This window comes from Boleophthalmus pectinirostris, unplaced genomic scaffold (genome assembly GCF_026225935.1).
Source record: "Boleophthalmus pectinirostris isolate CB_2022bp ecotype Guang Dong unplaced genomic scaffold, ASM2622593v1 HiC_scaffold_12, whole genome shotgun sequence".
Taxonomy (NCBI): domain Eukaryota; kingdom Metazoa; phylum Chordata; class Actinopteri; order Gobiiformes; family Gobiidae; genus Boleophthalmus; species Boleophthalmus pectinirostris.
In genome coordinates, this window is record NW_026571018.1 from 25,265,976 (window position 1) to 25,281,588 (window position 15,613).

Below are 15,613 nucleotides of genomic sequence, written 5' to 3' on the forward strand. Positions count from 1 at the left end.
CAGGGGAGCGGGGTACAGGAGGAGAGCAGGCTGGAGGGCAGCTTCCCTACCTGCATGGGCTCTGGAGCAGTGGTGTTCACTGAGCTCCAATAATACTGCTTCAAGTTTTAGATTTTTGTTTTCAAACTTCTTATGCCAAACAGATTTTCAATTTGGCAAATAACAGGATACATTTGTAGCTCCATGAATATATTTGTAGATTTTAGAATTTTTTGTTGCAGCAATTACCATCGTATTTGAAACAAAACTAAACCACTCTTAATACAAGTATAATCTGATGAAAGTTGAGCTTCAGTACTAGTTTAGGGCTAGCTTAGTCCTTATATGATTTAAGAAAGCGAAATATTTTTTAAGCTTATCTTTAATGTGAAAGTTTATACAACCAACAGCCTATACTGCCTGGCATTTGGAGTTTTTACTGCACAGATATCAAATGTGATGGAGAAGGGAGATGCTTCTCAGTGATATACTTCATAGATCTTTAGGTTTAGGGTTTGAGGATGGCTTTTACAGTGTATGGAAGTTTAAATTGGATTTACAAGTTGCTCTTTAAGTCCTAGAAAAGTTTTTTATTAGTTTTGACAGAAAATAAGATTCAGACTTTGAATATCTCTGTGCAAACATTACACACAATGCTTATATCTTGAGTGCTTTTGACTGCAGTGACTTTGATCGGGTTTAGGCACATCTCTGTCTGCACAGATTGTATTGTTTTGCCTGGAATGTTCCACAGTAGGGCATTTGACATCTATCTCCATGGAGAAAAAAAGATGACACCACCAAGTTAGGTTACAGGTCAGATATTTGGTGAGGTGCAATTTTACAAGGTCCATCCGTAAAGAAAAATATACAGTATGTAAATATAATATATACATACATTTAATGCTATACTGTGGAACATTCCAGACAAAGCAATACAATCTTTGAAGACATGTAGTGCTGTGCCTACGTAAAACCTTGGCTTTGACATCCAGGTATTCATTCACCACTCCTCCTCTCAACATTTCCAAAATAAATGAGTATTGCATTAAGTAAAAGTTGTTTGGTGATTTAAAAAAGTGTTAAAAACAAAAAGTCGGGTTTTACATATTTGCCTGCAGCCTTCTCACACTCAGGTGGTGATTAATCATTGCACTCCTCATTAGTGTCTCTCCAAAAACAGCTTGACCTTGTATCGACTTCTCCCTCTTCTCTCTCATTTCACTGCAGCATATGTTTCCTTCTTTCTCCAGAACATTTCCTCTTCTGTCATCGCTGGACCACTCACTACTGCACTTTCATTGCACTATAATTACATAGTAGGGTAAATGGGGTCTCTATTTAGTGTCATCACGTCAAGAGCGCGACCTGCACTTCGGAAATCCCTGTCATGGCTCAGTGGGGGGGACTGTGAATCCTCCAAAAAATATGGACAAAATACTGAACTTTTCCCATTTTAGCTCAATTACTTCATGCACGTTCTTTTCCTTTTATATGTAACAACAGTAGGCACACAGCAATCACTCAGCACGGGGTATCCACAGTTTGAAAAGTTCACATTGTACTTTGCACTTTTCCTCATCTTTATTTATATCCAGCTTAGGCCAAGTACATATTCAGCTCTATACAGTATCGCTTATATAGATCCCCACCAGGGAGTTGCTAGGGGCAACCGCATCCTGAGGTTCAGTGCCGTATGCCGCTCCCCAGGAACACGAGGGGATCGCTCACAGGTACTTCAGTAATGGCTGCACAAGGACAGCTCATTTACAGCTGACCCATATATGTACGTACAGATTTCATATAGGCCCGTATACTTTCAATCTGCAAGTTACAGCAATACTTCAAGTTTGGTGAGATGGGAACTTTTGGGAGTCATTTTTCACTTAGACATATGGCACATACAGGTTATAGAAATGTCTAAGTTAAAGCATTCAGATGCAAATGACCAGGCTAAGAAAAAGTTACATCTTATCTTGTATTAGTTTATCTTGAACTGACCCAAATCAAGAAGAAATGCTTTAAGGGCCCTTTTTGCCCTATTTTTTGATCGATATTTCCTCATCAAAAACATACCTGGACTTGTATTTTGTTTCATTCACATGTTTAACACCCAAATCCCGCATATTATGACACTCATGTCATACAGGAAGTGCTCCACTGTGTTTTTAAACCCCATACTAGTTCACTGGAATCATTTGGATGATTTCAACCCTGGAATTGCAAATCTTTACTAAACTAAAGGTAAAAGGTAGCTGTTAACTTGAAATCTACCATTTCACGACATCACAAGGTGGAAGAGAGAATTTTGAGTTTTGGAGATGTAAACAAACTAATAATAACCATGTGTGAATGAAGCAAAACACAGTTCCAGATGTTTTAATGGGGTAAGATTATAATATGACTTAAAGCTCAATGTCAAGCTGTCAATGTCAATTTTGTGTAATACAGGACCTTTAAAGAAAAGACTATAGCTAACGATAAAATCCTTACTGTCTTTACTGCAATAAACTTTAATGTGCACTATGTTACTTTTCTGATGGGTGTAGACCACTTTGTCTCCATAAAAATGTTAATGCTTTGCCTAGAATGTTCCACAATATTACCTGTCTATTACCTGCATTCTGAAAATCATCCATTCTTACTGTGAGTGGGCCCTGTTCTCCAAAAATCTGACCTTGGTCTGGTGCTTGTCTCCTTAGAAATAGATAAATTGAAGTTACATATTGCACCTTAAACTCAAACTTTCACTTTACTAAAAGACAACATTAAAAAAAGCATAACATTTGAGAAGTTACGACACTGTAATGAAGCTAGAGGGCAATGTGATTCAGAATTACCTTAAGAAAATGTGTGTATAGTGTTTGGGACTTTATCATTGCATAGAAAGCGAACCTTGTATGAGTTATGCCCTGCACCTGACAGATCTTCTCTTAACATTTTCTCTCATTCAGCCCCAGCAGTGTAAGTTATAGCTGCAGTGATGCGAGATGCCTTTATATATGACAGGAAATATGAGCATTTAGGCAGCAGGTGTAAAGAGCTATCATTTATTTACCAGTTTGAGGCTTCAAAGTGGGTTTAAACATCGTCATTTTCAGATTGTGTTGACTTTAATCAGGCACATCATATCCGCTGCCTCTCTCCTCCACTTCAGCAGGTGCAGGCGTGGAGTGCCAGGCTCGAGAGGAGAGAAGGGTGACAGGCTTTAAGTTATATGCTAAATAGTGTTTGTGGGAGTCAGTGTGAGACTGAATGGGTAAACACGAGTGGTGGGGAGAAGCAGGATACTTCTTCGACTCAAATACGCTAGTAACCATAACCTGGTATGTACTAGTATACATTTACTTTACTAATAGGACTAATGGACCTGCACCTGCAGTAGTAATTAATATAAAAGTGGTACAGTGCATCAGCAGTTGCAGTAATATTAGTAGTAGCTGAAGTAACAATGGTAATAGTGGTTCTTCAAATATTACGCGGTTCCAACACGTGGAAAATGCGATAGTAATGTCCTCATAGTCACTTTATTGTAAGTAGCAGCTGTATAGTTATGGCAGCAAAAATAACAGTGGTTTAATTGTAATAAATGCAGTGGCTGTAAATGTTTAGATATCATAGATGTAGAAGCATATGAAGAAACAGAAGTGACTATAAGCATAGTGATGATTTCAATATGGAGTCAGGCCTTGAACCTTAGGTACCCTAGGATTAAAAGGCAAGTGGTGTATCCACAACAGTAGGCAGGCTGGCGTCACCTAGTGCCTCCATGCAATTTAATTTCTCTCCAGCGACTAGGTCAGGAATTAAAATACACTAGCTGAAAGTGCAAGTCCGGGCACCAGCCAATCAGCGAAGAGCCATACATTCTGTGTTGGCAACGATTACTGAGATCGAGGATTTAAAGCTGTAACAAAAAGAATATTTGGTGAATTTTATCAAGGGGAAAGACGTTATTGCCCTTCTTCGTACAAGATTTAAAGCAGCGAAACAAAAGAGATTGCATTAAAATTTTCAGTGGAAGAGTTGAAAGACTTGAAATCAGTCAAAGTTTTGCAAAGAGGCAATAATACAAGAACAGCAATAAACAGTAACAGAGATAGTAGGATGGTTGCACTTGGATCTGTTAGCACTATAATAGTTCTAGTACCAGTCATAATTACTTCACTGGAAGTAGCAATTCCAACACAGTACTTTTGACTATTACTTAGTAAACATACAGTGAAGTACAGTGTGTTAGCTCCTGGCAGTGTTTCATGACTTTGTGGCAGGATGTGTAGCTATAAGGTGAACTGTGGATGATTAGTCTTTGAAGTTTCCCTGACGGAGAGATGAGAGGATGAGAGGCGGAAAGGAAAGGTGATGCTACCGGTGTGCTGACACTACACTTTCAGGCACTTGCTAACACACAACTTTCTTCCTGTTATGCTTTTTACAGCAAAAACTCAGCAGAGGAAAACAACTCCAGAAAATATATTCAATTGAAAGAGTGTGAAATTAGCATGGTAAACTAAACAAAGTTACCATTTCAAAGTCAAAAAGTGAAGTGACAAATACACAACACATACAGAGAAGTTCGCAGGGGCTGCTCTGTGTTCGCCCACTGCTCCAGACTGAAGGATGAGTAAAACGCAGAGGACATTTTTTATTAGTAGTAGCATTTTCTATACTGGATAATTGAACGAGACAACTGCCTCTCATCAGCAGTGACTGTGATAATAATCTCTGGACTGTCAGTCACACTGGCTGTTGGGTGTAACTCGCCTAAAGCACAGTTGGGGTATGCACGTGCCATGGGTGAGATGTTTCATAAAAAATAAATTAAATAAACATTTTTACAGTATTTATTTAGTTATAAATATTGTATCAATTTTAGTCTTTTAATATTCAAATTTGTATTGTCTGTTAGTGGATTTGATGAGGTCTGTGAACCTTTGAATAGCACTGATGTCATCTATATTCATGTTGGCTTGTTTCAGATACATTCAGCGGATCAGGAAATGTCATTGTATTTCATTAGCATACATGAGTAAAGCAGAGCATACTTAGACCGCAAATCAAGGCACGACCATAGACCATATGGGCACGAGCGTTCAGTTTGAATGGCAATAGTGCCCCCAAGTGGCAGATTGTTGAGTTTCACTGTTCTTCACTGTTTAAGCTCAAGGATCTTAAAGATGTCGTGGTGTCTTTACAGATCTAAGTTGTAAGTCAAATAGAAGGCTACTATAGGACCTGTACCTAAGGCCTATTAAATAGTTATTAAGCCGAGTATCAAACTTAGTACACAAATTATATCTAATTTATATTAATGCCTTTCTTAGTAGAATGGACTATAATAATCATAACAGTCTTTCTTGTGAGTTATTCTGTGCCTAATATTATAGATATCTGGTCTGGTCTACACTGAATGTCGGACCATCCATCCTTCATAACCAGACAAGCTCAGTGACTACGATGCAAGACACTAATAGAGATATTAATTTCCAATTACAGTTAATGGCAGTGGGTGATCATAATTTTAATTAGCCATACCACATCACTCTGAGCTGACAATTTAATGTTAACACTATATGCAGGCTACACACCACATGCTACACACTGCTGCATGGATCTTTTAGGCTATTCTTCCATATGTTTAAGACATGCTCCTAAAAAAAAAAGAAAGAAAGAAAGAGATGATAAAGTGCAGGCTAGAATCCATTTAAAATCCATTAAAGTAGGGATGTAATGATATTTAAATCTCATAGAACAATATTATCATGATATGCATCTCAAGGTATAATATTTATTGCGATATTTTGGAGATTTTACCAGAATGCTACTGTAACCCCTGTTACAAATAGACTCAGTAATAACAAAGCATTTCATGATAGAAAAAGGGTTAATAAGTGCTATAATAAGTTAATTAAAAATATTATTAAAACAGATAAATATAAATATTATTTGCAAAACTAATACATGGCTTTTATTTATTTTTATTTAAAATAATACTGTAAACCTTTTTTGTGCTGCATAGCAGAGAGCGAGGCCTGTTAGAGCAGAGCAGCTAACCTGCTGTGTTGACAGACTGGAGGAGTTAAAGCCATTATGAGGAGACTTTTGGTGAGTTTTATGTTATATTTTGCCCATTTTGTAAGGTGCCCTTTACTGTGATTAACAAGGTAATTAAAACCAATTTAAACTTGCCGTATGTATTTTGGGTGTATTTCATATGGAAACATGCTAAATTGTTAGTAACGCTATGTGGTGTGGACATAAGAGACACCGCCATTTTGAGTTTCTGCTAAGTCACGTGGCCATGTAAGAGGACTCCGTTTTCATTTAGAGTACCGTAGTTTTATTTCTATTAAAGGACTAAAATTATTTTCTTCATGGCCTGTTTTGCAGGTGTTATTCCCCCGGGAGAAGTTGGGAGAAGGTTCTGGACCCTGAACTACCCACTGAAACATGGAAGGTGAGTCTACCCAGAAAGCCTACCTAGGGAGCGCAACACAAAGGATGGCACTTAGAACACCACGTGGTCCTTTCTCCACACCTACAAGCTCATCACCAAGGCTGTGGTCATGGATCTATGGTTGTGGTCATGGATCTGTGGTTGTGGTCGTGGATCTGTGGTTGTGGTCGTGGATCTGTGGCTGCGGTAGGAGATTGACAGTTCTTCCATTGTGGATTTTATAGCAGTGGTGGAGTTAGCAATTTGAGGGCCCTAAGCATACTTGAGTTTGGGGCCCTCACTATAATGCACCATTTTTATAAAAAAAACAAAAAAAAAAACGTATTATCTGTTTTTCCCCATTGTTCTTGTACTGACTCGTACATCTTTTCTATTTGAATTATGGTGGACTGGAAACTTGTCTTATTAGTTCAGTAGCCTACTAGATAACCAGAACTAAAAGTAGTTTTATTTTTTTGCTAGTACAATTACATTTTTGTTTACATCCATTTCATATTATTATTTTTTTTTCTTATCATTATTGTTTAAAAGTAAACTACTCTAATTTAATGTCATATTAAGAGAAAAACAAATTGCTGAGGCATCAGCAATTGGTTGGAGGCCCCTCTAGGTCTGGGGGCCCTAGGCAGCTGCCTACTTTTTCCTAATGGTAGCACTGCCTCTGTTCTATAGATATCAAAGGAGCACTTTCACCAATAGATATGTTACTAAAGGACAGTGACAGGGTTTGCTGAGCTAATGGACATTCAGAAAAAAACTGTTCTTGTGTTTTCCTCACATAGCCATCACAACAGTCAGGGGTGCACACTTAATTGCAGCTCAAACACTTTTCTCACCATTTCCATTGTTCTATTTATTATAGCTCTATGTAGCCAACCCGAGTAAAGCGATCTTCCATATTATGTTATGTCACATGTAGGGAGTGTATGACATCGTGAGTCATGTGACTTGCTGTTTTTGTAATGTCATTTTTAGAGCCTATTACTAGGACATTTTTGTTTATGGTACTATTTTGTTTATGGTACTGTATTAAAGAGGGAATGTTTCAGTTTCTATTGGCATTTTCTTTGTTAATTGATTTGGGGGAGAAACCTCATACTATAAAAGGGGCATCCCACAACCACAGAGGCAGTGTGTGTGTTAAGACGAAGAGCTGTGTGCACTGCAGGCACTAGTTCCAGAGCTATTCAACGGCTTTTTGCTGCTACTACAGACTAACCCATGACAAAGACTTTGGTGCGAATCATTACTGTCATGATCCAAAGAACTAATGCTGTCTACACTGAAACAGAAGAAAGGATCATGGTTTATGTAAAGGGTGACAAGATTTTTTAAAATGAAAAACTGGGACACCCCCGGTTAGGGGTGGTTTGTAATAATACAATTGTGAAACAAGTGTGCGCTTAAGGTAAATTCTAATGCACTTGGTTGGCCCATTCATGACTTATTCACAACTAACATGTGAGTCAGTATAATCTGAGAGACTTCTGTCTGTGAGGCAGAGAGATATAATTTATACTGAGTACATTTTCTTTGTATTTTGGTCATTTTTAAGCATGCTTTTCTGTATTTAAAACATATTCAATTCTAAACAAATGTATTCAATTCTCTACAAATGTAATGACAATGTATGCCTCTCTTTACTGTTGGCAGATATCTAATTGGTCAAAAATATGGGCGCATTTCTTGTAAAAAACAAATCAGTGGTTTTGGACAAATCTACTGGGACAGGGGACACAGCGCTCAAAAGCGGGACTGTCCTGGGTAAATAGCGATATCTGGGCACCATATTTATGTAGTTGCTTAAGCAGTTTAAGCTGCTCTAACAAAACATATAACATTTAAGCAAAGGAGCATGTGATTCAATGTATTGTGACAGTTCGTGATATTATTGTGAGACTCCTGACAATACAATATCACCAAATAGACAACCTTGTCTTGATTTGTATGGTGCTGCTCTAAACATAGGCATGCAGGGCTTAAATTGAACCCTCAGTAAAGCGGCATTGCCATGTATAACCGCGTGATGGCGGTACGTCGCCGCTGAAGGCTTGGACATGCCTCTAATTGGACAGAAGAAACAGGAGGTCGAGGAAAATGGCGGACCGGGTAAAATGAGGATAGTTTCAACGTATGCTAATAACGTCAACATACTGCATTCACTCCTGCAACAGATACAGAGCAAAAATGTTTAAAAGGGCGAAGCGAGCTAACCTGCGGCGCAGAAATGAATCGGACGACGAGGATTTGGAAGAGAGCAAGGATCAGCCTCTCCTGGCACCGACCATGTTTGGGCCTGTGGCGGAGATCCCGTTCATGGGCACATCCAACGCCGCCGAGGTCAGCCAGAGCAACGGGTTCCTGTTCAGTAGCAGCAGCAGCAGCAGCATCAAGCCCGTGAAGAGGGAAAAGAAGAGCAAAGACACGACCCTCAGCCAGGGACCCACTGCTGTCAGCGTGTTGAGCTTTGAGGACGAAGAAGGTACGGCACCGGCAGTGTTGTTAGGCTGGTTAGCTTGTTAGCAGAGTATGCTATCTACAGCATGATCTAGTTATATGACAGCTCAATTGAATTACATAGATTCGTTAAAAGTTTACTTGGAATATGAACACCATTTCTCGAAACTTTGCTCATGTTCTACTTCTGTCCTGTCTCCCCTGTGTGCAAACAGAAGGATCGGAGGTGTTTAGAGTTAAGAAATCCAATCACAGCAAGAAAATTGTAAAGCAGCTTAAAAGGGAATACAAGGAAGACTTGCAGAAAACTGTCTCTGTGAAACATGAGATTAAATCAGGTATGGATAATTTTGTTGTTTATGCATTAGCTAATTAAATGATCAATTCACGTATTATACATTTCCAACCTTATCAGAAGCTCATCCTGTGGCAGTCATCAAAGAGGAGGTTTCCAGCCGACCTGAGAGTGACCAGGGCGAGGAGGAGATGGAGGTGGACAGTGCTGATGATGTAGAGGATGATGTGAAGAGTGGTCCAAGAAGCAGCACTGCAGGAACATTTAATACACTGTCTACACTCAGCACACTGAGGCCTGGTATGCAATTAGCCACTGTGTTTTTCAAAAATGATGAAGCAAAAAGTTACTATTGTTATTTTTTGTGCAGGGGAAATACCTGATGCTGCTTTTATTCACGCTGCAAGAAAACGTCGTCAAATGGCTCGAGAGCTAGGTGTTGAGGCACCCCCAGTAGAACCAGAAGTTTCCAAGCGGTTAGTTCGTGAGGAGGACCAAGCTAGCGATGATGATGAAGAAAAGAGGATCCGCTTCAGTGGAGTCAAGAATAAAACTCAACGACAAAAAATCGCTGAAGAGATTGGTACAATACTAACTTTTACAGATGCTAAATTGTCAAATTTTCAATTAAACTAAATCTCCATACTATGTTTTTGCAGGAATTGAAGGCAGCGATGATGAAGCGCTAGATACAGGTCAGGATGAAGAGGTCAGCCGTTGGGAGCAAGAACAGATTAGGAAAGGAATCAGCATACCTCAGGTAAGCCTCACCAGATAAACCTGAATACCACATTAGTTGAGTTGTGGTTTGCCAATTTTATTTCTCTTGGTTCGTTTTAGGTTCAAACAGCTCAACCAGAGGACAGCACGGTGTATTACCCGAGTGCATATGAGGGCCAGCCCTATGGTGCATCCTACAACATGTCCTTTACATATAGTACTGCAACCCCGCAGCCTGCTCAGCCTGCTCAGCCTGGAAAAGCAGTTATCAGGACTGATAATGGCACCATGCACTATGGAGTCCCAAGTGCTGACCACACTCCTGTATCCATTGATATGGTAAAGAAACGCCTGCAGGAAAGGTAGGTCCAGTAAAGGCTGCAACAACGTCCCCTGTCAGTCCAAGACTCAACATTGCTCTTTGAAAATCTAAGAGGCAGATGCATATCAGCTGTGATACTGAGGGGTTATACATGATTAGTATTATTATTAATAATTGTCTCCTCTAAGACTTGTACTTAGTTGACAAAATGATTTTCATTATATGATACCAACAATGTTCTTCTATTTGTTGAGGGCTTTAACAGATCTTGTCACAAGTTTCTTTTGCTTCTTCTCCCTGTATGTTGTGTGTCTTTAGGCTCAGCCAAATGCATGCAAGCCACGATGCAAACCGCAGCCGCTACAAACAAATCAAGGAGGACCTGTCCTCATCAGAGAGTGCCATACATGACATGGAGGACACTTCAAATGACAAAGCAGATCAATATAAATTCTTGCAAGAGATGCGAGGGTATGTTCGAGACTTGCTTGAGTGTTTCAGTGAAAAGGTAAGGGAGAAACTGTGTGCCGTATTATTTAAAGGTTTCTGTTTTACACAGTGTGATCTGTTTCTAGATGGTAGTACCACCCACACACAAATGTGGTTAATGACATAAAATTTAATAAAATACTTTCAAAAGACTTGGCATATAATTAAGAAATTCTGACTTCAATCTGTCATCAGAAGCAGAATCAGACCAACTAAACTGAGCAATTACAAAAATGTAATAAATAGTTACTTGTTGATCCTACAGCAGTAAAAATGGGACAACTCCATGTAGTTCTTTTATCATACTAATGCCTCATTTATCCACAGCACAATGATAGCGGCAGAGTTGAACAGAGCTAATATGTGAAAACACTAGAACTTTGTTAAAAGTTTCTCTCAGGAGGCAGTGCAGCTGTACTTAACAGAAAGTGCATGGCATGTGTTAACGTGGAGCAAACCCTTGTAAGTGTCATATTATGAAACTGTTGGCTTTATATTATACCCGTGCCATTTGGAATGTTGTGTAAATTACTTGAGTTTCACAGGACAGAACTGGATTGGCTGCAGTTCTTTTTTTTTGTTTGTTTTTTGACTGCTTATTTCCCTTCAGCGCAACAGCTGTGGTGTTTGGGAGCCCCACTGTTGTTTTGGTCAGAGATCACAGAACGCATCATATCTTTCAGGTACCGGCCGTCCTGGAGCTGGAGGCTGCCATGCACCAGTTACTAAGGCAACGGGCATCTCGACTTGTCCAGAGAAGACAGGATGATATTAAAGATGAATCGGCGGAGTTTGCAAGCCTTTCAAGTCAGTCCATCTTGAAGGTTTTTAAGATTTATTTGAACAGCCTTGTTAGTTCTGTGTGTGTGTGTGTGTGTGTGAGTGTGAGTAATATCATTTCCATTTCCCCCGTCATGTTTCTTTCGAGTGTGCTTGGTCTTGATAAAGACAGCCCTGCTTGTCATTCAGTGGGTGAGTGTTGAGAATATGAAAAATACATTATAGAGGCTACTTGAGCTACTCCTTTTTATGGTGGAGTGCTACAGTCAGCAGGATAATTGTAAATCAAGCTGATTTACAGTGAGCAGTGAGCCATTAAGTAAAGATGTCACAACCATAAATAGTGATTTGTCCGTTGTGGCTTTGACTATGTAGCATATGAAAATGAAGACAGGTAAGTGACGAAAATGCTATTCATAAACATACAAAAAATGCATTTAAATAAATTACTTTTGCAGTAAACTTTGTTTAATTTAATATACATTTTAATCTGTCAAGTAAACATAATGCAAAGAATTCATTCTTCCTCTAATTAGTCCTCACATAGTCCCTGTTTGTTTCAGGTAAAGCTGTCGTGGCTCCTAATCTGGGCAGGGATCGTGCTGTACTGCAAGAGCACAGTCGTCAAAGGAGGATAGCTGAAAGAGAGGCCCGAAGGTATGTTTGCTTGTGGATTATAATGGACTCTAAATAATTTTTTTTTTTTTTATTGCACTGATGTATTATAGAAATTATTTAATTGCTGTTCTTTGGCTCAGAACTCGGCGGCGACAGGCGAGGGAGCAGAATGGAAAGAGGGCGGACCACAAAGAGGGCTTGTCTTCTGATGACGAGGAGACCACCACTGACATCACCAGCTTCAGTATGGAGAAAGGTAATATAAAATCTTGGTCATTCAAACAAATATACACCACTTATATACACTAACTTGAGCCTTATGTCCTGTAGATCGCATTACAAAAGATTGTAAGAAAATCTTTGAAGATGTATTGGAAGACTTTCATTCTCTAGACTGCATTAAATCCCGTTTTGAAGTGTGGAGAAGAGTGTACGCAGATTGCTACAGAGAGGCGTATATAGGCCTTTGTCTACCCAAGTTGTTTAACCCTTTAGTTCGCCTACAACTGATTACATGGAACCCACTTGAGGTAAAGCATATTTGGCCAATTCATGTAACTGAACTATTTATCAACCAAAACAAACATTTTATGTTTTAAAACTTTCTAGGCTGAGTGTGCAAACTTTGAATACATGCTCTGGTTCGAGTCGCTTTTATTTTATGGCTTTGAAGAGCACAGCATGTTAAAGAAAGAAGACGCAGACATTGGTCTGCTGCCTGCCCTCGTCGAGAAGGTTATCCTCTCCAAACTCACAGGTAGTGGCCTATTTAAAAATGTGGACACTGAAAATAATGTTTTGTTAAATTTGTTGTTTTACATGTGCTAGTGTTAGTGGAGCAGGTGTGGGATCCTATGTCCAGAAGTCAGACTGCAAGACTGGTGAGCTTTATCGGGAGACTGATGAAGGAATACCCCACGGTCTTGCATGGAGAGAACAAATACACACAGGTAATTACTTTTGTTAGTATTTAATTACATTTATTTTAAACCTGAGCCAATTATTTGTTTCTTTGTGCAGGAACTGTTAAAGGCAGTTGTTTTACGTAACAGAAGATCTATAGATGAAGATCTCTTTTTACCCTTATATCCCAAAAAGTATGACTTTTTTTTCTAAATCTTAATTGTAATCATCTATCCCCCTATTCTCATTGTGCTTATTGTTTATTTTAGCATAATGGACAACAAGAATGGCAGCCCCTATCTGTTTTACCAGAGACAGTTCTGGTCATGTATAAAGGTAAGCTACACTTATGTCTTTATTTTTCTCACGATTGTGTACACATTCGCAATTTCAAAATCCCATTTCTGTCAATGTATCTAGAATGAAATGCATAAATAGTCATTTTAAGATGTTCCTGTCTTTGTTCTTAGTTATTAGGGAACATCCTACTGTGGGAGGGCATCCTGTCAACCTCAACTCTGAAGGATATGGCTCTGGACAGCATATTAAACAGATACATTGTGTCTGCGCTGCAGACCTCCGACTCTACAGAGGACAACATCCTCAAGTGCCAGAAGGTAAAAGGCATCATTCTAGACTAGATATAACTGTGCTGTTAATAACAAATCAGTTAAGTAAAATTATATAACCATTCTAAGGGCAGATGTAGCTTAGGGTCATATATGGTTTCAATTTCATGCATCAAGCGCACTACAACGTCTTGTCATTACATGCTCCAAAAGCCAGAATGTTCCTACAGATTTGAGTACATTATGTCTTTACTCTAGTTTTTCCTCTCTTTTAGTCTTGAGTCTTTGATTTTATTTCACTTATTCACCAAATATTTAATTTTAAAAGTGCACTCTATAACACTTCTTGTGGGGGATCTGATATACAAGGAGATGTTTTTGTTTGCCTTGAATGTTCCACAGTAGTAGTACCATAGTTTATTTGGTCATTTTGCAGCACTACAAAACAAAACAAAGCAAACTAAATTTAATGCACAAATAATTCATTCCAGAGCTCTACATCTTTCAAAACATAATGCTTTATACTATTTTTTTGTTTTGTTTTAAGACCTCTACAGTGTTAGACATTTTTAAATCCTCATTCACTTTTTTTCTTAGCTGCCAGTTTTTGTTTGTTTTTCCGTTTATGGTCATATAAACTAATAAACTTTTGTACCTATGTGAACATTATTGTCGTTCATGATCATACAAAATAAAAGGTAATGTTAAAGAAAAGCATGTGTTTAGTTAATAGTTGTGGTTTACTTGTGAAGACAATGGATCTAGTCTTCTAGGTATTTCTGTAAGATTAAATTTTTTTATATTGTTTTTTGAAGTGCACCAAGTTAGTACAAGCTTTGATCTAATCTAGTCTAATCTAATCTAGCCATCTAAACTATTCCATAAATCTACTCCATGTGTAGTAACACACATGCTTTGGCAGACAAATTTAAATGCCATACTGTGTCTCTCTTTTATTTATTCAGTTATTTCAGTTTATTCTGTTTTAATGGCTCAAATACCTTAATAAATGCATTCTTACTGTGAGCAGACTCACCTCTACACAGATTTTACCGGCATCATCTCCTTGTTTGCACAGTGATAGATTAGAGTAATGCTATACTGTGAAACATTCCAGGAAAAGAAATAACATCTCTACAGGGGTGAACCGGAGGTAGTTTATCAATTAATTACTGTATAAAATGTTTATTTAGGTGCTGGAGTTATTGCCGAAACAGTGGTTTGTGGTGTTGAAGAGCCAGCAGACGTTGCCTCAGCTTGAGCCCTTGTCACGTTACCTTGCCCACTTGGCCAACACATTTTATCGCAGCAGTTTGGGGGTTTCTGATATAGAGCGACGCACTGCCAAGTATGTACAAAATGAGAAAATGCATCCAAAAATGCTACACTGTATTGTTTTAATGTATTTTATTTATATTTCTCACTAGAGAGCACATCAAAGTGGTGAAGATGTTGAGCCAAATAAATGCCTTGGACCATATTCTTCATGTTGCAACAGAGCAAGGAGTAAAAGAAATCAAGCAGCTTTGGGAGTGAGAGGTTAATTGTACACTAAACTTAAGCACACTTGTTGATGTCTAAAAAGCTCTTAAAACATATTTGGTTGTAAATACTGTGAATAGTGTATATTTTACCAAAACAAAACCAATGTTGATGAAAAGAGGCCTTGTCTGCCAGCTCTGTAGAATTACATGTTACATTATGCTGGCAACATTATTAAACACTTTCCAGTTCAGTTTGTTTGGACAAGGTAAAAAACAAACTATTTTGGCTCAATTGGGTGACCCACTGCCTGCCCATTAAGACTGACTGCCCCTTTGTGTGTGTACATTTCCTTAGTGTTTTATTTGTTTGTGAATAAAATCAGATTTTGAATGAATGCATTGCTGTAGTTATTTAATTACCATGCCGTTTCAGATCGATTTATAGTTTGCTAGTAAACACCCTTACATAGGTCATTGCGCTAATATAAGGAAAGGGCAACAATGGATGAAGTAAATCTAGTTACTTAGTTTCCAGTTCTG

At 38.5% G+C, this 15,613-nt stretch overlaps 1 protein-coding gene across 1 annotated transcript; it reads left to right on the forward strand.

Moving 5' to 3' along the window:
- Window positions 1-8,498: 8,498 nt before the first annotated feature.
- paxbp1 (PAX3 and PAX7 binding protein 1) lies at window positions 8,499-15,468 on the forward strand. Its single transcript, XM_020922973.2, has 18 exons — window positions 8,499-8,918; window positions 9,109-9,231; window positions 9,309-9,488; window positions 9,559-9,771; window positions 9,848-9,948; window positions 10,029-10,270; window positions 10,549-10,738; window positions 11,403-11,526; window positions 12,063-12,156; window positions 12,258-12,373; window positions 12,448-12,647; window positions 12,727-12,874; window positions 12,946-13,067; window positions 13,138-13,214; window positions 13,290-13,356; window positions 13,491-13,637; window positions 14,783-14,937; window positions 15,017-15,468. Exons 1-18 carry the CDS (start codon window positions 8,570-8,572, stop codon window positions 15,123-15,125), a joined length of 2,757 nt encoding a protein of 918 aa, XP_020778632.2. The 5' UTR covers window positions 8,499-8,569; the 3' UTR covers window positions 15,126-15,468.
- Window positions 15,469-15,613: the final 145 nt, after the last annotated feature.